The sequence below is a fragment of the Natrix helvetica genome (assembly GCF_964273705.1).
Source record: "Natrix helvetica genome assembly, chromosome: W".
In the NCBI taxonomy this organism is placed as follows: Eukaryota; Metazoa; Chordata; class Lepidosauria; order Squamata; family Natricidae; genus Natrix; species Natrix helvetica.
Genome location: NC_138555.1, coordinates 85,306,697 through 85,327,419, shown reverse-complemented (window position 1 = coordinate 85,327,419; position 20,723 = coordinate 85,306,697). Strand labels below are relative to the sequence as shown.

The 20,723-nt window shown below is 52.7% G+C and overlaps 1 protein-coding gene across 1 annotated transcript; it reads right to left on the bottom strand.

Annotated features, from left to right (window-relative positions):
- Window positions 1–1,190: 1,190 nt before the first annotated feature.
- Window positions 1,191–20,536, bottom strand: LOC309400442 (CTD nuclear envelope phosphatase 1). The gene is made up of 8 exons (XM_081968939.1): window positions 20,128–20,536; window positions 9,746–9,812; window positions 9,261–9,379; window positions 7,701–7,772; window positions 6,252–6,368; window positions 5,967–6,078; window positions 2,816–2,900; window positions 1,191–2,000 (listed from the first exon to the last, which is right to left on the bottom strand). The coding sequence occupies exons 1-8, from the start codon at window positions 20,227–20,229 to the stop codon at window positions 1,940–1,942; spliced, it is 735 nt and encodes a 244-aa protein (XP_081825065.1). The 5' UTR covers window positions 20,230–20,536; the 3' UTR covers window positions 1,191–1,939.
- Between the last annotated feature and the right edge of the window lie 187 nt (window positions 20,537–20,723).

Sequence of the window (20,723 nt, the reverse complement as noted above, 5' to 3'; positions counted from 1 at the left end):
GGACAGGACGAAGGGGCGAGGCGGTAAAGCGTCCGTCATGTGACTGACGTCACCACAGAGGAATGGTCACGTGCTGCTCGCCGTTCTCGACCAGCCCGGGGTGGGTCACGTGATGCGGCCGCCCAATCTGGACGCCTACAGGCACTACAAGGTCCCTGCGCCTTCAGTTGGATGGGCTTTGTAGTCCCCAGCTGCTTCAAAGCCGCTCCAGCGCTTCTGGGACAAGGGGAAGGGGAGCTATTGGGGATAAATAAAGGGGTCCCAGGCATGGGCAGCCCCCCCCCATCTTTGCAATGTGTGTAAACCGTGATCTGGGGTCACAACCAAGAGATTGTGGTTTATACACACCCAGGATTTGGGGAACTCGGTGTCTTTCTGGGTGCGAGAAGCGACACAAACACACACACAAACATCTCGGGTATAGGGATACAGGTAGTCCTTGACTTACGACCACAACAGAGCCTGAAATTTATGTCACTAAGCGAGACCATCGTTGGTTTTGCCCCATTTTTACAGCCATTCTTGCCCAAGTTGTGAATCATTGTTGCTGTTATAAGTCAGGGACATGGCTGTTAGGTGAATCCATGCAACTTTGGGTTGCAAAAGGAGATTCTGTGACCCCCACCCAGTTAGCCGAGCCTCTGAATTTGGATCACTTGGGTAGATAGATATACATGATATGTAAAGGTATATATCTGCTAGTCGTTCCCAACTCTAGGGGGTGCTGCTCATCTCCATTTCAAAGCCCAAGAGCCAGCGCTGTCCGAAGACATCTCTGTGGCCATGTGGCCGGCCTGACTCAAAGCCGAAGGCGCACGGAACGCTGTTCCCTTCCCACCAAAGATGGTTCCTATTTTTCTATTTGCATTTTTTATGGGCTTTCAAACTGCTAGGTTGGCAGAAACTGGGACAAGTCACGGGAGCTCACTCCATTCTGCAGCGCTAGTGATTCGAACCGCCGACCTTTCTGATCGACAAGCTCAGTGCCTTAGCCCCTGAGCCACCGCATCCCTTAGAAACACGGTTTTACGTCTCTTTTTTTACTCCACCAGTTCACTTCGGTCACACAATGACCTGTCGTTAAGAGGAGGACCACCTGTAAAGGGGAAAGAGAGCCGCCGGTGACCCCCGCCCCACCCACCTTCTGCCAACTCCCTTTTTGGGGGCCAATAAGAATGGGCACCAGACAGTTTGAGTGTTTTTTCTTTCTTTTTTTCTTTTCCTTTTTCCACCTCAGTTCAAAGCCTGTCTCGTATCTCCCCCCTCGAGACCCCTGCCCGTCCCAGAAGTCCGAGAAATAAAATAAAACCCAAGCCATCCTGGCACAAGGAGGGAGGGGAGGGAAGAGGGGGACCCCATCTGCCACACCGATCCGAGCGGAAGGGCCGACTGCTTCCGCCAAAGAGGGGAGGAAGACGGGGGGCTGGAAGGACCCCTTGGAAAGGAAGGCAGTCACTCGAAAGCTCCTTGGACGAAGCGACCCCCTCCCCACCTTTTATCTGAGGATTGCCGTTGTGAAGGGGGGGGGGAGGGAACGGGAAGAAACGAAAACCACAGGGAAGCTGGGGAGGGAGGCGAGGTGCTCTTCCCACTGTGGAACACAGCCTCCTATCCAAAACAAGTCTGTCCAAGCGTTGCTCTCGGCGGCTGGCGCAGTTTTCACCCCCTTTCTTGTGCGTCCCGGGATTGCCGGTGTCGTGCCGCGCAACGCGGCCCCTCTCCCCACCCGGCTGAGTCACTGCCAGTCCACAGGGTGGGAGGCGAGAGGACGGCCGACGGCCACAGGACGAGGCCAAAACGGGAGTCCTCCCCCACAGGCCACGTCCCCTGCCGTTGAGTCTGAAGGCCTTTTTGTCGGCCGCGGCCGCGTGGGGGCAGGTCACAATGGCGGGATAAGGCAGAGGTCGTGGCCAAATCCTGAAGAAAGGAGGAGCCGCCGTCACCAGAGGCGGTGTTGATGCAGGTTGCGGCTGAGCACCGACCGGACGTCCGCTGTGAACCTGGACGGAAGGAGAGCCAATCAGGGGTGGCTTCGGATGGATGGATGGACAAAAATCTTTTTTAAAATTTATCTCCCATTTTCCTTATTTTAGAAATAAATTAAAAGAGGCGGCTGTAGCAACACACCTTCCTCCATGTAGCATGGATAAGGTGGACTAGAACTCCCTGTCTCCCAGTGATTGGCCCAGTCACCCAACTGGCTTTCATGGCTGAGGCGGGACTAGAACTCCCAGTCTCCCAGTGATTGGCCCAGTCACCCAACTGGCTTTCATGGCTGAGGCGGGACTAGAACTCCCTGTCTCCCAGTGATTGGCCCAAAGTCACCCAACTGGCTTTCATGGCTGAGGCGGGACTAGAACTCCCTGTCTCCCAGTGATTGGCCCAAAGTCACCCAACTGGCTTTCATGGCTGAGGCGGGACTAGAACTCCCTGTCTCCCAGTGATTGGCCCAAAGTCACCCAACTGGCTTTCATGGCTGAGGCGGGACTAGAACTCCCTGTCTCCCAGTGATTGGCCCAAAGTCACCCAACTGGCTTTCATGGCTGAGGCGGGACTAGAACTCCCAGTCTCCCAGTGATTGGCCCAGTCACCCAACTGGCTTTCATGGCTGAGGCGGGACTAGAACTCCCAGTCTCCCAGTGTGTAGCCAGATGCCTTGACCCCCAGACCAAAGCCCTGCAAGCCAATCCCAGGCTGTCCTGCCAAGATACCCACTTGGGGCTAAGACCACCCCCTTTCCCGTACGAAGCCCCCTCCCCTCCAAGGCTGAGACCCTCCCCTCCCTCCCTCCCTCCCTCCCTGCCAGGGCTTTTACCTCAAGGCATCGAGCATGGGGAGGAGGTTGAGGAGGGCCGTGTCACTGGGGTCGCTGAACCACGACTTGATGGGGATCGCGTTATCTGCCGGAGAGAGAAGCAAGCGCCTCGTTCACCCAACCGAGTAGAGACGTCGGAAGCCCAGGGCCGGCCAGGGCAGAAAGTCCTGGGGGTCTCCAGGGGTCCCGAGCAAAGGAAAGGGGACAGCAGCAGCAGCAGCCCCCTCCCACCAAAGATCCAGCAGAGGGAGGTGTCAACGTGGCCCCTTTTTAAGACTTGTGGACTTGAACTCCCAGTAACTTTCTTAATAGAAGGTGGGAATGAAGTCGTAGGCGTCATAGATCTTGACTTCGGCAAAGTGGAAAGGAGAAACGGCGGGGGAATTCTGGGAGTGGAAGTCCACAAGTCTTAAAAAGGCCACGCCCTCCTCTAGTAGCAACACTTAAGGCCCCCTCTCCCTGGGACCAAGGCGACCACACGCCCCCCCCACCCCCGCCCCAAAAACAATTGCTTATGGACAGCCCACCCCCACCCCAAATCCCACCCCTCAAGGACTGTAAAGAGATGCCGAAGGTACCGAGTTCAGCGTTGTGCCGGCTTTATTATTTGCATTTATCTCCTGATTTTATGATTCATTTTATGAACAACTGAAGGTGGGAAATGTAGTGGGCCGAAGGCGCCCAGCTTGGCTTTCCATCCCTACGGCGAGACTGGAACTCACGGTCTCCGGGGGGGACTGCCCCAAATTCCAACCAGCCCCCGCTCCCCCTCACGCAGGACGACCACCCAGCAAGGGGTTGAGAAAACGACTGGTTCAAAGTCACCCAGTCCGTTTTCATGGATAAGGCGAACTAGAACTCCCCGTCTCCTAGAGATTTTGCCCAAAGTTACTCAGCCAGCTCGCCCTCCCCCCAACACAACAGCCCAGCGAGGTAGCCTGGGTTGAGAAAGTGAATGGTCCGAACTCATCCAGTCAATTTTCACGTCTAAAGTGGGACTAGAACTCCCTGTCGCCTAGCGATTTTGCCCAAAGTTACCCAGCCAGCTTCCCCTCCCCACACCTAACCACCACCCAGTGAGGTTGCCTGTTTTGAGAAGGTCCAAAGCCACCCAGTTTTCAAGGAGAAGCTGAACTAGAACTCTGCGTCTCCTAGCGATTGGCTCAAAGTCACTCAAGCTGTGTCTAAAGCAGGACTAGAATTCCCCTACTCCCGATTTCTAACCTTGTGCTTTAACTACTATACCAAACTGCTGTACGCCTCTTAAACCTCCATCCTCTTCCTTCCCAAGCTCAAAAGCTTCGCCCTTCTGGAGATCTTCTCCATTTCTCCTTTTTCCCTGATCTCTTCCCTAGCTCTAACCTACCGTGTTTCCCCCCACAAACCAGACGGGGTCTTATTTTCTTTCCACCCCCCAAATATGGCCGTGGCCTTATTATCAGGGGGGGGGGCTTATTGTTTTGGGGTTGCCGGTTTGTCCGAGCGCCTCTTCCGCTCCACGCTCACACGCCTCTCCATGACCTGGGCAGAGAGTCTTCCGGCAGTGGACGCTCTGGGAGTGTGCTCTATGGCGTAGTCCAGCTGCCTGAAGACTCTTGGGGACACAGGGTCATTTAAATCCAGGAGGATCTCTTTGGCTTTGGCTAGATCTCTTCCTGGGAAGCCGGGGGGGGGGGGGGGGGGCTCCGCTTTCACTCGGCTTCTTCTCCTTTTTTTGCCCAATCTTGCACGTTTCAGGCCAAGCCCATTTTAGGACTTGTACAACTGTGGTGCAATAGGAAGTGACTTGCACATCAGGGTTTCCCTGGCAGGAAAAGCGCAACCCCCGCCTCCTCTTCCTCCTCCTCCTCCTCTCTCGGCAAACCCCACTCCCTCCTAGAACGGTTGATGTTCCCTAGTTAGGTCATGAAACGCCTGCAAGGAAACTTCTCCTCCTCTCCACAAGCTCCTCTCCCTTCCAACACTGTCAGGCCTGCGGGCATCTTTTCTTTTGGATCTTAGGCCTGCCGCACTTTCTATTATTCTACGGTGCGTTTTCTATGGTGGGAAAATGGGATTGTAAGGAGTTAGATGAGAGGCAGCCATAACAAGATTCTTTCAAGAAAGCCAAGGTCATCCTTTCTCTTTGCATCTCTGCACCTGACCGGAATTGGATGGGTGGATTCTGTCTTCGTGGCAGTGGGAGGTGGGACCATGGGATGGGATTGTGGGTGGGGGGATGCAAGATCTTGAACTTTCAACCGGACGGGGAAAAGCGGGAAGCTTCCAGATTCGGGGTTTCCCCAGATGTGCCAACGTGGCTCTTTTCATCAATGGGAACTTTGAGGAATCCTTTGCCTCGGGCTCTGATTTAATTTTGGATGATGTTTGGAACCCCGACACCCTAGTTGGGTTGTGAAACGCCTGCAAGAAAACGGCCGTGTCCTGTTCTCCTCCTCCTTCCTCCTCTCCAAAACCCCACTCCCTTCCAACGCTGATGATGTTCCCTAGTTGGGTCATAAAACGCCAAGATTTGAGAGCACCAAGGAGCCCACAGTCGTCCTCCCCTCATGTTCCCCCTCTCCCCAAATGTTTGCAAGGAAACAACCCCCCCCCCCAGCTCAGAGGGGACCCAAGGACTCCCTCAGTCCTCCTCCTCCTCACTCTGATGATGTTCCCTAGTCGGGTTGTGAAACGTCTGAAGGAAAACCGCTAAGTTTTAAGAGCACCAAGAACCCTCCTCCCCTTCTCTTCTTCCTCGGCCCCCTCCCCTCCAACTGTTAAGGCAGGGGTGTCCAAACTTGGGAACTTTAAGACTTGTGGACTTCAACTCCCAGAATTCCCCAGCCAGGGGGAATTCTGGGAGTTGAAGTCCACAAGTCTTAAAGTTCTCAAGTTTGGACACCCCTGCTGTAGGGTCTGCTGCTTGAGCAAGGGGCTGGACTAGAAGACCTCCAAGGTCTCTTCCACCTCTGTTAGTCTGTTAGTCTACATTCTTCCTCCTCTTCCTCCTCATCACCCCTTCTCTTTTTCCTCCACCCTGCAAATCCCTGATGTTCCCTAGCTGGGTCACGAAACGTCCGTGAGGAAATCACCCAGGGCAGAGAACAGGGAGGGAACCCCACAAAATTAAATTAAAAAAAACAACAAGATGGAAAGACCCCCTCCTTGCCTGGATGGCTCCTGTAGGCTCCCGGGGAATTGTCCAAGATGACAATGCTGGAGAGGTCATTGTGGACCACCGAAAGGTCTTTGATGTAACTGCCCACCTCCAAAGTGCAGTGCTGCGGGGGGGTGGGGGGGAGAGAACAACACAGAGAGGGAGGAACACGTCAGAGCCCTCCGAAGGCTACGGGGCACACGCCGAGCGGGAAGGAGGGCAGCTCAGGAGCCCGGGTGGAGGGTGGGGGTGCTTTGGGCTCCAGGGGAGGGAAAGGGGTCCCGCGTGGCCACTCACCTGCCTGTAGTATCTCCGCCTGAGGATGCTCCTGTTATTGTCTAGCTTGTCGGCTACAGCCGATCCATAGATTTCCATGCTGGCTGTGAAGACTACGAGCTCGTACCACTGGCTCACCTGTGAGAGGGAGGGGGGAGGAAGAGGAGGAAGAGGAGGACGGGGAGAAGGAAGGGAGGAGGAGGAGCAGGGGGAGGAGGAAGGCGGAGGAAGAAGGAAGAGAGGAGAAGGGGGAGGAAGAGGAGGAGGAGGAAGAGGAGAGAGAAGGAAGAGAGGAGGAACAGGGGGAGGAGGAAGCATAGGTTTTTAATTTATGTATTTTCCCATATATAAATGTTTAACAGGCAGTGTATTGTCAGAGTTGATTTACAAACGCATAGTAATAGCGGCAATAACATTCTTCCTTTCTGTGTAATGATATTCTTCCAATTTCTAATTTCTACCTTTGTTATCGAACCGTCGGCGAAACAAAAGTTTAAAAGTCTAAATTTGAGCCAGTTTTCAGGCATCGGGATATAAACCACGCGACCACGGGGATTATGCCGCAACGGTCACAAGCGTGGAAAAAGTTCCCGAGTCTCTTTCTATCAGTGTCAGATGGTCACTAAATGAGGACCTTCCCAGCAATGACACCCTCCTGACCGTTTGGGGACTGGACCCCAAGGGGTGGGCATCCCCAGTGGTAAGAGCCGCCCCCCGCCCCAGAACGAGCCTGTGTGGAGTTTGTGTCAGGAACAAAAGAGATGCCACTGCCAGGAGGTCCCCCTTTTCTGGCTTGTCTAGCCTTTTGTCTCTATAGTCAGAGTGTTGTGGCCTATCGGCCGCGGGCCCCTCCGGGAGCCAAATCGGAGGAGGAGGAGGTGTGGGAATCAGGGTCAACATCAGGGCAACCCGAGGGGAAGGGGGAATGGAGGTGGCAGAGAGAGACAGGGGTGGAGCCTGGGCTGTCCGTCAGCCCTCAGGTGGAGAGTCAACACCCCCCAGGTGATGAAAAAGAGGAGGAACAGCTGGGTCCAGTGCCTGATGTGCAGAAAGCAGAGGAGAGGAGAACAGTGGAAATCTATGGGCCAGTCCTCGGGACGGAAGAGCCACTGCTGCTAGTGAAGCCTCACCCTAGCTCTGGGGGGCGGAGAGGAATAGAAGTGGCAGACAATTATTCCTCTCCCTGCCGGACGGACTTGTCAGCCTGCGGTGAGAAACTTTTTGCCGGGGCTGCCGGGGCTGCCGGGGCTGCCGGCGCTCCAAAAAAAGGAATATTTTGAGTTCACTTCAAAGGGTTGGTCGTGTTTGGGGAGCTGGGTCACAACACAGAGACCTCCTGAATCCCTGTGTGTGTGTGTGTGTGTGTGTGTGTGTCGGAGGGGAAGCTTCACCTCCATAGCCAAAACACTGTCGTCAGAAACACACCCGCAACACCCACCCACCCCCGGCATGCAAACGTCGTGTGCTTACCACTTCTAGAAAAAAGTCCACATGCGGCCTCTTATGTACAAAAAACCGGACCGGGTGCTTATCTATGACGACCTGGGGAAAGGAACGGTCATTAGAAGGGTCACGAGAGAAAAGGAACGAGAAAAAGGAACAAAGAGCCACGAAGGGTACGGAGAGCCAGCATTTGACACACACACACACCCAAAAGCAGGCAATTGTGCAACCAACTACACCCATTTCCCGGAACCAAACTACTGAGGAGTCGCAGGGGAGCTACAGGACTGCAGTTCCCCAACGCTTTGGCATCAACCCGTCCCCCTCTCTAAGTGGATTGCAGAGTCAGCCTCTTGCCCGCTTCCCCCCCCCCCAACAATATTGGTCCTCATTTTACCAACCTCGGCAGGAAGGACGGAAGGCTGAGTCAACCTTGAGCCAGTCAGGATCGAACTGCTGGCAGTGGGCAGAGTGGGCCTGCAATACGGCACTAACCACTGCGCCACTACAGCTTCCTTCCTCCTCATCTCCCTCCCTTCCCAAGGAATAGCATCTAGACTTCATATACGGCTTCACGGGGGCTTTGTAGCCCCCACTCTAAGCAGTTTACAGAGTGAGTTTACAGCACGGCTACAGACTGATAGACAAGAATAGACATATTTGACGGATGATCGGACAGATGATATATATAGATGATAGATGGATGATTGATAGGTAGATAGTAGATAATATTGGGTAGGTAGGTATATAGACAGACTAGTAGATAGTACAGAAATAGACATAGAAGATACCGTGTTTCCCCGAAAATAAGACTGGGTCTTAATATTAATTTTTGCTCCAAAAGATGCATTATTTTCCATTTAGGTCTTATTTTCGGGGAAATACGGTACTAAAATGCCTGGCTGAAGAGCTTAACTGGGGCTTATTTTTGGGGTGGGGCTTAAATTACCAGGTGTCAGGTTTCCGAAAGATGCCCGAATTGATTCATGAGTCTCAAGCCAAGTTTCAAAAGAAACCTAGTCATTTTATTAGGAGCATCATTTTGGCAAGACCTAATTGCACTCAGATCTGAGCCTCATTTGAGTTATAGCTGCACTTCCCCCCCCCCCCCCGTTCCTTCCCTCCCCTCAGTCTGTGACATAAATCACATTCCCCAATGAGGTGCACACCTCCCAAGCCTGCTGCGGTAATCTGAGATCCGACTCTAGCCGAAAGTATGCGTGGAATGCGCTTCCCCCCCTCTTCTCTCACGATGGCAACTTTATGGGTTGACATTTGGCTCCCCTCACTTTCCAAAAGCAATTAGACAGACGCAAAAGTGGAGGCGTTTTGTTTACGTCAAGGCAAATTGACGGATGAAGCACGATTCAGTGCCTCCCCCCCCCCCCGCCTGCCCTCCATCTCAAACCACACCTGAAAGTTGTGTGAGCAGCCGGACCCCAGCCCCGTCCGAGGGAGGCCTATGGCCGGTCCAGATGACGTGCAGGTCTGCAGGTCAAGAGCACGTCGGGACCACCGCCCCTGTTTTGACCCAGCTCTCTTGACCCCCGTTGTCTCTGCCCCCCGCCCCTTCCCGAAGAGGCTCACCTTCAGGATGAAGTCAGGAGGGGTTCCCGGTCTCACGGTAGGCCTGAGGACCCCGTCGTGATGCGAGTGGATGAGGGTCTCGTCCAGGTCCAGGACGAGGATCTTCCTCTTCACCTGATCTGCCAGAGAAAGGGGGGGAAAAGAGGGGTGGGGGGCTTTTTCTTAATGGCTTTTTTTACGACAGGGGGTCCTCGACTTATGTCCGCCGTGGCTAAGCGAGGCATTTGTTAAAGTCAGCTGGGCCCCATTTTACGACATTTCGTTGCCAGGGCTGTTAAGGGAATGGCCACTGCAACTTGGAACGGTCACTGAATGAATTAGTGTTCATTTAATGTTTGGAAGCTGCCCACATTGGCTTTATCAATCAATCATAATAGGAGGAGAGAGACAAAAGGCCCTGCTGTCTGTTCGTCCCCCCAACCCCTTCCAGTGCCCACCCCCACCCTGGGGAACATCCAAGGGAGGAGAGAGGAGAGCCTACTTACTCAGCCGTTCTCGCGAAACTCGGGAAAGAGGGAGAATATCGTACCGCACCGTTTGATACTGGATCACCTGTAGGCAAAACACACAACAACGACAACAACGTCAGGGTTGGGAGTGTGAAAGCTGGCCGAGGACACACCCAGACGCAGCGCAACCACTGAGGAAGGAAAGCCAGGATTAGCCGTTAAGAGTGCCGGGATGCCAGGACTCCCGCATTGGGGTGTTTCTGAGTGGCCACGGAGTCTTCCTCGCTTACTGACACACGGAAGGGAGGAAAGGGCCACTGTTAAGGAGAGAAGGAAGGAAGGAAAAGAGAAGGAGGGAGGAAGGGAAGGAAGAGATAAAGACAAGGGAGGAAAGGAAGGAAGGAAAGAGAAGGGGAAGGAGGAAAGGAAAGGGGAAGGAAGGGGGAGGAAGTAGGAGGCAGGATGGGAGGATGAAGGAGGGTGGGAAGGAGAGAGAAGGAGGGGAGGGGGAGGAGGGGAAGAAGGAAGGAGAAGGAAAGAGAAGGGGAAGGAGGAAAGGAAAGAGAAAGGGAGGAAGGAAGGAAAAGAGAGGGAGGGAGGGAAGGAAGAGATAAAGACAAAGAAGAAAGGAATTAAAGCAAATGAGAAAGGAGGGAGGGAGGAAAGGAAGAAAGGAAAGAGAAGGGGAAGGAGGAAAGAGAAAGGAAGGAAGGAGAGAAGGGGGAGGAAGTAGAAGGCAGGATGGGAGGATGAAGGAGAGTGGGAGGGAGGGAGAAGGAGGGGAGGGGGAGGAGTGGAAGAAGGAAGGAGAGAAGGGGAAGGAAAAAAGAAAGGAGAAGGGAAGGGAAGGAAGGAGGGAAGGGGAAGGAAGAAAGGAAAGGGGAGGGAGGGAAGAGGAAAGGAAAAAGGAAAGTATAGAGAAAGATAGATAAGGGAGCGAGGGAGCAAGGAAGGTAAGGTGAGAAGGAAGGAAGAAAGGAAGATAATTGAAGGGAGGAGAAAGAGGGAGAAAAAAGGAAAAGGAGAAAGAAAGGAGGGATGGAGAAAGAGAAGGGGGGAGGGAGGGAGGACCTCATGCCACTTAGGGCATCAGGCCATCAATCACAGGGGGCAACAGGGCACCTTAACATTTAGAAGCTCTACCAAGTCTATTTCTGACTCTCCCCACCAGCTGCTCCTGGCCAAAGGCTCAGGCCCTCCGTCCCAAGGGCACCCTCTCTGCAGCCCCCTCCTCTCTGCTTCTGTCACACACACACACACACACACACACACACACACACACACACACGTTTCTGCATGCCAAGAGCCCACCCCCCTTCCTCTCTCCTTCAGGGCCCTCCAGACCCTGGTGCCTCTGGCTGGCCCCCTCCCACCCCACCAGCTCTTCTTCCAAAATTAGCTCCCTGTGGTTGGGAAGCTGGCCAGGGTCTCCAGCCCAGCAGGAGGGGAAGGGCAGGGAAGGCCATGAGGAAGAGACAGGGGGGGGGGGCTGGACAACGAGACCTATCTGTTGGGGGGGGAGCTCGCTGACTTGGCAAAAAGGGGGAGAGGGTACAAGCTATTAGACCGAGGAATGGTTCCCGTATTTGGGAAAGAAAGGAAGGAAGGAAGGAAGGAAAAGAGAGAGAAAGAAGAATGAAAAAGAGAGAAAGAGAGAGGAAGGTTGGAACAGAAAAAATAGAAAGAGAGAGAAAGAAAGAAAAGAGAGAGAAAGAAAAGAGAGAGAAAGAAAAAGGAAGAGAATGAAAGAGAGAGAAAGAAAGGAAAGAAGGAAGAAAGAAAAGAGAAAGAAAAAGGGAAAAAGAGAGATAAAAAAGAAAAAAGAAAGGGGAAGAAAAAGAAAGAAAGAATGAAAAAGAGAGAAAAAAGAAAGAGAGAGGAAGGAAGGCAGAAAAGAGAAAGAAAGAGAGAAAGAGAGAGGAAAGAAGGAAGAAAAGAGAAAAAAGAGAGAGATAAAGAAAGAAAAAAGAGAGAGAAAGAAAAAGAGAAAGAAAAAGAGAAAGGAAAGAAGAAAGGAAGAAGAGAGAGAAAGAGAGAGAGAGAGAAAGAAAAATGAGAGAGAGAAAGAAAGGAAGGAAGAAAAGGAAAGAAAGAAAGAACAGGGGTTTTTTTGAGTGGAGGAAGGAGACTCCTGCTCTCAACTCAACAGAGCTGGGAGGGTCCTTATCCAAGGAGGGTGAAGCCCCCCCCCCCCAACTGGCCCCTTCCCGAGGGTGGGGGAATGGGGGAATACAACCCCAGAGCCCCTGCCCCCTGGAATAACCCACAACGGAGTCCAGGATGCCAATGTGTTTTGAGAGGGGTGGGGGGACCTCCCAATCCTATTTACATTGTCGTCCCCCCTGCCCCCCAATATGTGAACTCAAATTAGAGGAGAAAAAAAACTGCAAATAGAATCCCAGTCACAAGAAGAAGATAAAACGGGGGGGGGGGGGGGGTTAAGAAGAGGTTGGCCCGAATGGTTCTAGGGTCTCCTGCTGGAGCAGGGGGTTGAACTAGATGGCCTCTAGGTTGTGGGTGGCTCCATGATTTTGAAGACCGGACAGCTTGTCTCAAATGGCAAAGGGCCGTGATATGCCTGATTTTCAGGTTTCCGTGCCCCCAGCGCTGCCCATGCACAGACATGCGTTTGAGTTTGGGCCCTCGTTCATCGCTGGTATAGGGTCTCCTGTTTGAGGGGGGGGTCCCTTCCAGCTTTGTTATTCTGTTATCCTCTCCAGGGGGGGGGGATATGATGACTCTGCCCCCCCCCCCCATACCCAGACAGGAGAAAGTAACCCTAACCCCAAACTTTCCGGCCTCAGGGACCGCTAAATTCATAATTTTAAATCCCGCGCACCACGAAATGATGTAAGGATTGGCTGGGTGGGCGTGGCTAGGGGGGGGGTTGCATGACTGGGTGGGTGTGGCCAACTCGAGGTCACTCACGTCGAGGGGCACCCCGCCAGGCTCTGCTCACCCCTCCCAGCCACTCCTCACCCGGGCTCCTTAGGGCCCCAACGGGAAGCCGTTGCTGCAGCTAAGCAGCCCCCGGGAGAAAGAGCTGGCAAAACAGCTCCGTTCAAATTGGATCTGGCCGAGAAGGAGGCTCAGCAGAAGCCCCTCGCTGAGGACTAGGAGCATGGGCTTTCCAAGCAGAGAGAGGACCTGCGGGAGTGCACGGCCAGGTGCCAACGCCTGGAGGCTCAGCGGCCAGTTCCAGGCCGTGATGCAGTCCCACTGGACCGAGGCCCTCCAGCCTTCGCCCAAAGCCCCCCACCAGGAGGCCAAAGCAGACCCCAAGTCGGGATTTCCGCCCCCCACAAAAAGACCCCGAAGGGGGAGACTCCCTGCAGCAACGCAAGCGTCCGTGGCACGTATCCAGCCCAGTGGCCATACTTTGAGGACCCCGGATTGAGTGCAATATAAAAATGTGCAACTCATTTTTCAGCGGGCCACCAACATTATTCCGCAGACCCCAAGTTGGTGACCACTGATCTGGAGAGCCTCCCCGCTCCCCATGGCTGTTGCCTTTGTGTCTTGGTTCCCCCAGGCAACACCGAAAGGGACCCCTCCCCTCCCCTTCAGAGGGAGACCTCCTAGGCGCAGCAGGCGCAAGAGGAGAGCTCGGGGCCCGATGCTGTGGCGATGCCAGATGGGAGCGTGGCAGCCGAGCTGCCCTCCAAGCGACAGGCCTGGGTGTGGTGGGGAGGGCCCAGAAATAGCAGCTCCGGCTATTTTGGGGGGTTGAGAAAGGAGGAAGTGGAATTCGAACAAAGGAGGAACCACCGTCCGGCCTCATCCTGGCTCCCAAACCCCCACGGGGGCGTTTTGCCTTCTCCAAACAAAAGGGAAGCGGATTGACTTTGCTCGGGAAGGCCTCGGCTGACACACGCGCGTGCAAAGTGCCCGATCTTCCGTTGCAGAGGCCAAGGGTCTAGAATGGAACAGAGCTGGAAGGGACCTTGGAGGCCTTCTAGTCCAGCCCTGCACCGTTGCAGAGCAGTGGCTCTCCAGTCTCTCCTTCAAAACCTCCAAGGGATGAAGCACCCACAGCTTCTGGTGGCAAGCAGTCCCACGGGCTAATGGTTAGGATTACGCCAACAAGCCCCGCTGAAACCTGAGGGAGACTAAAACTTCCAATGAGGGGGCTCATCTGGATGATCACGGAGTAACAGAATAACAGAGCTGGGAGGGCTCTTGGAGGTCATCTAGTCCAACCCCTTATTTGAGCAGAACACACACACACTATCTATCTACCATATCTATTTATCTTATATTTGTCTGTCTATCTATCTATCTATCTATCTATCTATCTATCTATCTATCTATCTATCTATCTATCATCTATCTATCATCTATCTATCTATCTATCTATCTATCTATCTATCTATCTACCATCTACTTACCTCCCTCCCTTCCTATCTGTCTAATCTATCATCTACCTATCTATCTACCATATCTATCTATCATCTATCTATCTATCTATCTATCTATCTATCTATCTATCTATCTACCATATCTATCTATCTATCTATCTATCTATCTATCTATCTATCTATCTTATCTATCTTATCTATCTATCTATCTACCATATCTATCTATCTATCTATCTATCTATCTATCTATCTATCTATCTATCTTATCTATCTATCTATCTTATCTTAACTATCTATCTATCTATCTATCTATCTATCTATCTATCTATCATCTATCTATCTATCTATCTATCTATCTATCTATCTATCTATCTATCTACCATATCTATCTATCTACCTATCTATCTATGTATCCATCCATCCATCCATCTATCTATCATCTATCTATCTACCATATCTATCTATCATCTATCTGTCTGTCTGTTTATCTATCTACCTACCATATCTATCTACCTACCATATCTATCTAGCTACCCTATCTATCTATCTATCTATCTATCTATCTATCTATCTATCTATCTATCATCATCTATCTACCATATCTATCATATCTACCTACCTACCTACCTATGTCACACACACATTGCATTATAGGTGTGGGCTCACACACTCATGCACACTTTTGGCACCGAATGACAAAAAAGTTAGCCATCTCTGGTATATAGGGCCTCCTGTTCGGGGTTGGACTAGATGACCCCCAAAGGTCCCTTCCAGCCCTACGGCTCCTATATTACAGCTGGAGATAATACCTAAGCCATCTCTGTCTGCCTCCCCTCCCCATTTGCTACCCAAACAGGGTGATAGAAGATGAATAAACAGAAAGGTGGGGGGAGGGGGGACGGATGGATGATGGCCGCAGGCCCACTGAGGAATTCTGGGAATCGAAGTCCCAGAAGTCATAAAGGGGACATTGTGTAGACACACAAAAACACACCCAGAGCAGCAGCTACCTTTGTCTAGAATAGAGCCCACAAAAACATTTTTGTAATAGTGGGGGGAGAAGAAGAAGAAGAGCGAGCAAGCTTCGGGTGTGACACTGGAGTCCTCAGCAGCTCAGCAGACACCCCCACAGAAACACCCACAGTGCCCTCGTTCGTCTCTGGGGTCAGCAGGCACCCGTTCTTTCACTTTCAAATCCTTCAGCCAAGCCCCCCACCCCCACCCCCACCCCTAATGTGACATTAAAATATGGAAGCACCGAAAAGATATTGGGGGGGGGGGGGGGAATGATATTTGCTGGGTCAAACAAAAGCATTGTCCTAAGTTGGCGTGAAATGTCTTGTGGCCGTCTCACCTAAGAGGAGCCCAGGCCAGGGGCGAAATGGCACAGGGGCTTCTGGATTGGATTCATTTAGCAGAACAAGAGAGTTGGTGGGGACCCTGGAGGTCTTCTAGTCCAACCCACCACCACCACCACCCCGCTCAAACAGGAAACCCTGGGCCACGTCAGACAAACAAACGGCTGCCTCTGGTTCAAAAGCCTCGGAGGTTTCCCCTTCTGATTCAGGCTCCGGTTGAGATCCCCTCAGCCAGAAAAGGGGGAAACCCACCTCCAAAGGTTGGGGTGACAGAAGCCAGAAGGCACATTAATTATCCAACAGTCATGGGTAATTGATTAATGATTGATTGCTTTATAAGGAAAGAGGGAGGGAGAGAGTGTGCGTGTGTGAGAGGGAGAGAATGTGAAAGAGAGAGAGAGGGAGGGAGAGAATGAGAGCGAAGGAGAAAGAAAGAAAGAGAGAGAGAGAGGGAGAGAGAGAATGAGAGTGAAAGAGAGAGAGAGAGGGAGAGAGAGAATGTGAAAGAGAGTGAGAATGACAGTGAGAGAGTGAAAAAGAAAAAAAGAGAGTGAGTGAGTGAGAAAGAAGAGTGAAGAGTGTGAGAGAGAGTGAAAGAGAATGAGTGAGAGAAAGAGTGAGTGAAAGAGAAAGAAAGAAAAAGTGAGAGTGAGAGTGAAAGAGTGAGCGAGAGAGTGAAAGAGAGTATGAGAGAAAGAGAGAGTGAAAGAGTGAGCGAGAGAGTGAAAGAGAGTATGAGAGAAAGAGAGAGTGAAAGAGTGAGAAAGAGTGAAGTGAGAAAGAAAGTGAAAGAGAAAGAGAGTGACAGAAAGTGAGAAAGTGAAAGAGAAAGCATGAAAAAGAGCGAGAGAGTGAGAGTGAAAGAGGAAGAGTAAGAGTGAGAAAGGGAGCGTGAAAGAGTGTGAGAGAAAGAGAGAGAGTGAAAGAAAGAGTGAGAAAGTGAGAAAGAAAGAGAGAGAGATGAAATCTGAGAATCTTGTGACTCAGATTCCCCCATCATAGAGAAGAGACGGAGATGGATTGATGGCCTGCAATTCACAACAAATATCAAGCTTAACAGGTTAGCAAGATTCAGGTACAGGTAGTCCTCGATTTACGACACTTCATTTAGTGACCGTTTGAAGTTATGACGGCCCTAGAAAAAGGGACATTTGACCGTTTTTGACGCTTGTAACCATTGCCGCATCTCCCCGCAGTCACATGATCAAAATTCGGCCGCTGGGCAATGGATTCCTACTTACAACGGTCGCAGTGCGGTGTCCCTGAGGTCACATGATCCCCCGTCGCGACCTTTGGACAAGCGAAGCCCACGGGGAAGCCGGATTGACTTAACAACCGGGTTACTCACTTAACAACGGTTGCGATTCTCTTAATAATTATGGCCCAAAAAGTCGTAAAAACGGGGCAAAACTCCCTTCACTGTCCTGATTAGTGACAGAAATGCCGGGCTCAGTTACGGCCGTAAGTCAAGGACTACCTGTATTGTCTGAACACACCTCCGTTCTCCTCCATCTTTCTCTGTCGCCAGATAAAACAAATTCCCTTTTTACCGTCCAGTTGCAATCAAGACATAAAACTTGAGTCCAGCCAGTTTCAACACTAAGAGGAAGAACGGGGAAGTGTTGTACAGTTAGTCCTCGACTTATAACCGTTCATTTAGCGACCGTTCGAAGATAAAGCAGCCCTGAAAAAAGCGACTCAGGGGCGTTTTTCACATTTAGAACCATCGTGGTCACCTGATCGAAATCCGGACGCTTGGCCACTGGTTCGTATTTACGACGGCCGCAGCCTGCAGGTGTGTGCGTGTGCACAAAATCAAATTTTGCAACCCTCCAACCAGTCAAGTCAAGGGAGGAAAGCCGGATTCATTTAACAACCGTGTTGCTCGCTTGACTGGTGGGATTCAACTCCGCCATCGTGGCAGGAAAGGTGGTAAAATGGCTCCAAATTCACTGCCTCGCTTAGCAAGAGAAACGCTCCCTGGTGGTCGTAAGTCGAGGACTACCTGTGCTTGCAAACTGAGGCTGTTACCCGCCTGGCCCTCTGCTGAATTCTCCCTTTGGAGGGGGGGTTGGGTGAATTTGAACAATCTCCGGGTCATTTGCCCCTCCTTCCCCTCAGCTCATAATCTTGGGAGATACTACTACCTAGAGTAACTTAAAACTAAGGCTGTGGCATCCACAGAAATCAAAACAACCCGCTTATGGCTATGCCTGGGGGTTGTTTTGGACGGCGTTTAATTAACCAACCCGGTTCTACTTTCCCACCGCTGAATTCCTTTAGGGGGTCACATCAGCCAAGCCCATCACACCATCCTTTCACTCCTACGTCACTCTCAACGCCCGTTCTTTGTCGGACGTATCGGGAATGCCCGTGGTCGTCACCTAGGAAACAGGTTTCGTTTATCTGACGGCAGAGGTTCAGGGACGGGACCTGTGATTGCCCTCGTCCTTGAATCGCGCCCTTCCCTGTTATTTATGGCCAGCAAGGGATGGATCCACCCTGGACTCTCGCAAGCTGATTGGATACCTGGAGCAGGTAAGTGGAAGCCTCCTCTGTGCATAATACGGGGTTGCGATAGGAAGAGAAGGTGTGTAGCTCAGGGTTGGACGGGGGGGGGGCAGGGGGGCTTGTTGGCTTTTTTTTTTGCAGATGTTTCGTGACCCAACTAGGGAACGTCATCAGTGCTAGAAGGGAAGGAGGTCTTGCAAAGAAGAGGAGGAGAAGGGAGGAGACTGTGGGGCTTTCTGAGCTGGATGGCTTCCTTGCAAACATTTGGGGAAAGGAGGAGGAAGAGGAAAAGGAGAGGAGGACTTTGGGGTCCATGGTGGTCTCTGAGCTTGGTGGTTTCCTTGCAGATGTTTTATGACCCAACTAGGGAACATCATCAGTTTAAGAAGGGAGGAGGAGAAGGAGGAAGGTTGTGGGTTCCTTGGTGCTCCCTGAGTTGGATGGCCTCTTTGCAAACATTTGGGGAGAGGAGGAGGAAGAGGAGAAGAAGGGGAGGAGGACTCTGGGGTCCTTGGGGGTCTCTGAGCTTGGTGGTTTCCTTGCAGACATTTCATGACCCAACTAGGGAACATCATCAGTGCTGGAAGGAAGAAATGACGGAATGGAGGGAGGGAAGGAGAAAGGAAGGAAGGGAGGAAGAAAGGAAGGAAGAGAGGGAGGAAGAAAAGAAGGAACAAGGGAGAAAGGGAGGGAGGGAGGGAGGGAGGGAGGGAGGAAGGAAGGAAGGAAGGAGGAGGACTGTGGGGTCCTCGGTGCTCACTGGGCTTGGTGGTTTCCTTGCAGACGTTTCATGACCCAACTAGGGAACATCATCAGTGCTGGAAGGAAGAAATGAAGGAATGAAGGGAGGGAGGGAGGGAGGGAGGAAGGAAGGGAGGGAGGGAGAAAGGAATGAAGGGAGGGAGGGAGGAGTGTGGGATCCTTGGTGCTCACTGGGCTTGGTGGTTTCCTTGCAGACGTTTCATGACCCAACTAGGGAACATCATCAGTGCTGGAAGGAAGAAATGAAGGAATGAAGGGAGGGAGGGAGGAAGGGAGGGAGGGAGAAAGGAATGAAGGGAGGGAGGGAGGAGACTGTGGGATCCTTGGTGCTCTCTGAGCTGGGTGGTTTCCTTGCAGGCATTTCATGACCAAACTAGGGAACCTCATCAGTGCTAGAAAGGAAGGAGGTGTGCTCTCTGTTTACATGCTGCCGCAGTGGCTCTCCCCGTCTGTGTTGGTGGATTAGGGTTCTTGGGAATTCCTCAATTGGTTCCCACCTCTCAATTAGGAGGTGCTCACCAGCAACTGGCACACCGATAAGCAGAGATTAAACCCAGGATTAGTTATCAGGGCAACCACCAAGCAGGAAACAAGAGGCTGATCAAGGAAGCACCAACTGAAGCAATCAAGTCAAATGGTCAAAACAGCCCAATTAAGGAACCACCAAAACCGCTTCGAACACTGACAGGACAAGCCAACTTTGATATAAAGAGAGAGGAAAGCTTTCTGACGCTGATGAGGTTCCCTAGCTGGGTCACGAGACGTCTGCCAGGAAAACAACCAAGACTCAGAGAGCACCAAGGACTCCTACAGTTGTTCCTCCTCCTCCTCGCAAACTCCACTCCCTCCTAGCACTGATGTTGTTATGTAGCTGGGTCATGAAACGTCTGCCAGGAAACCACCAAGCTAGGAGGACACTAAGGACTCCAAAGTCCTTTTCCTCCTCCTGCCTGCAAATGCCACTCCCTCTCCTAGCACTGATGATATACCCTAGTTGGGTCATGAGAGCTGCAAAATAACCACCCAGCTCAGAGACCCCCAAGGACCCCACAGTCCTCATCCCCTTCTTCTCCTCTTTTTCCCCCTCCCCTGTTCCTTCCTCTACTCTTCAAACCCCCCTCCCTTGTACTACTGATAATAGTACCTAGTTGGGTCATGAAACGTCTGTGAGAAAACCACCCAGCTCAGAGAGCACCCAGGACACCCCCCCCTCTTCTCTCTTCCTCCTCCTCGCTTTAACCCCCCCTCCCTCCCTCCCTCCTAGCACTGATGATGTTCCCTAGCCGGGTCCTGAGACGTCTCCAAGAACCCCCTCAAGTAAGGAGGAGGGCAGGGAAGGACTTACAGGCTGCCTATCAAGCCCCCCCCTCCTTCCCACAGAGAAACCTCCCTCCCGCCCTCTGCACGTCCTCAGAGGCGCCCTACTCACGGTGCGGGCCTGCCGTCGCAGCAGGTAGAGCAGGAAGCTCCAGAGCTTGGCGGCGAAGGCCAGGAAGGCCCGGAGCCCGAGCAGGCACTGCGAGCGCATCATCCCGCCGGCGGGGCCCGCCGCGCCCCCGGCCCGGCCCAGCTCCGCCAGCTTCCAGCAGGGGAAGGAGGGACGGCCGAGGGGAAAGAGGAGGAGGACGGCAGGGCCCTCCGAGGGGGTCAGCCCGTGCCGGCGGGCCCCGCCATCCCGGCTCCCTCCCTCGTTCGCTCGCTCGCCCGGCCGCCTGAGGGGGAAGCGCTGGCCCCCCTCCCCCGCCGACGCTCGCCTCCGCTGCCAGAAGGACCGCTTCCGGATCAACCGACCGAGCGCCCAGCGTCTGCTTCCGGGGCGCCGAGAGAGGGCGGGAGGCGCGTCCAATTAGAAGGCGAGGGAGGCGGAGAAGGCGGGGCCGAGAGAAGCCCGCGCATGCGCGCCTCCGCTTTATGAACCAACCAACCCCAAAAAAAGAAATAAAGGAAACCGTGGAGGAATTTGAAAGCGAGAGAGGAGATAGCCGAAGCCGGCCAGTCAGCGTGCGGCTCAGTCGCGCATGCGCC

Excerpts from the sequence above, each read along its gene's own strand:
- LOC309400442 (XM_081968939.1), bottom strand. The coding sequence starts at position 20,229 with ATGATGCGCTCGCAGTGCCTGCTCGGGCTCCGGGCCTTCCTGGCCTTC. Across the intron at positions 9,813-20,127 it reads TGCGACGGCAGGCCCGCACC|GTGATCCAGTATCAAACGGT; the intron begins GTGAGTAGGGCG and ends TTTTGCCTACAG. Across the intron at positions 2,001-2,815 it reads CCCATGCTCGATGCCTTGAG|GTTCACAGCGGACGTCCGGT; the intron begins GTAAAAGCCCTG and ends CCTTCCGTCCAG.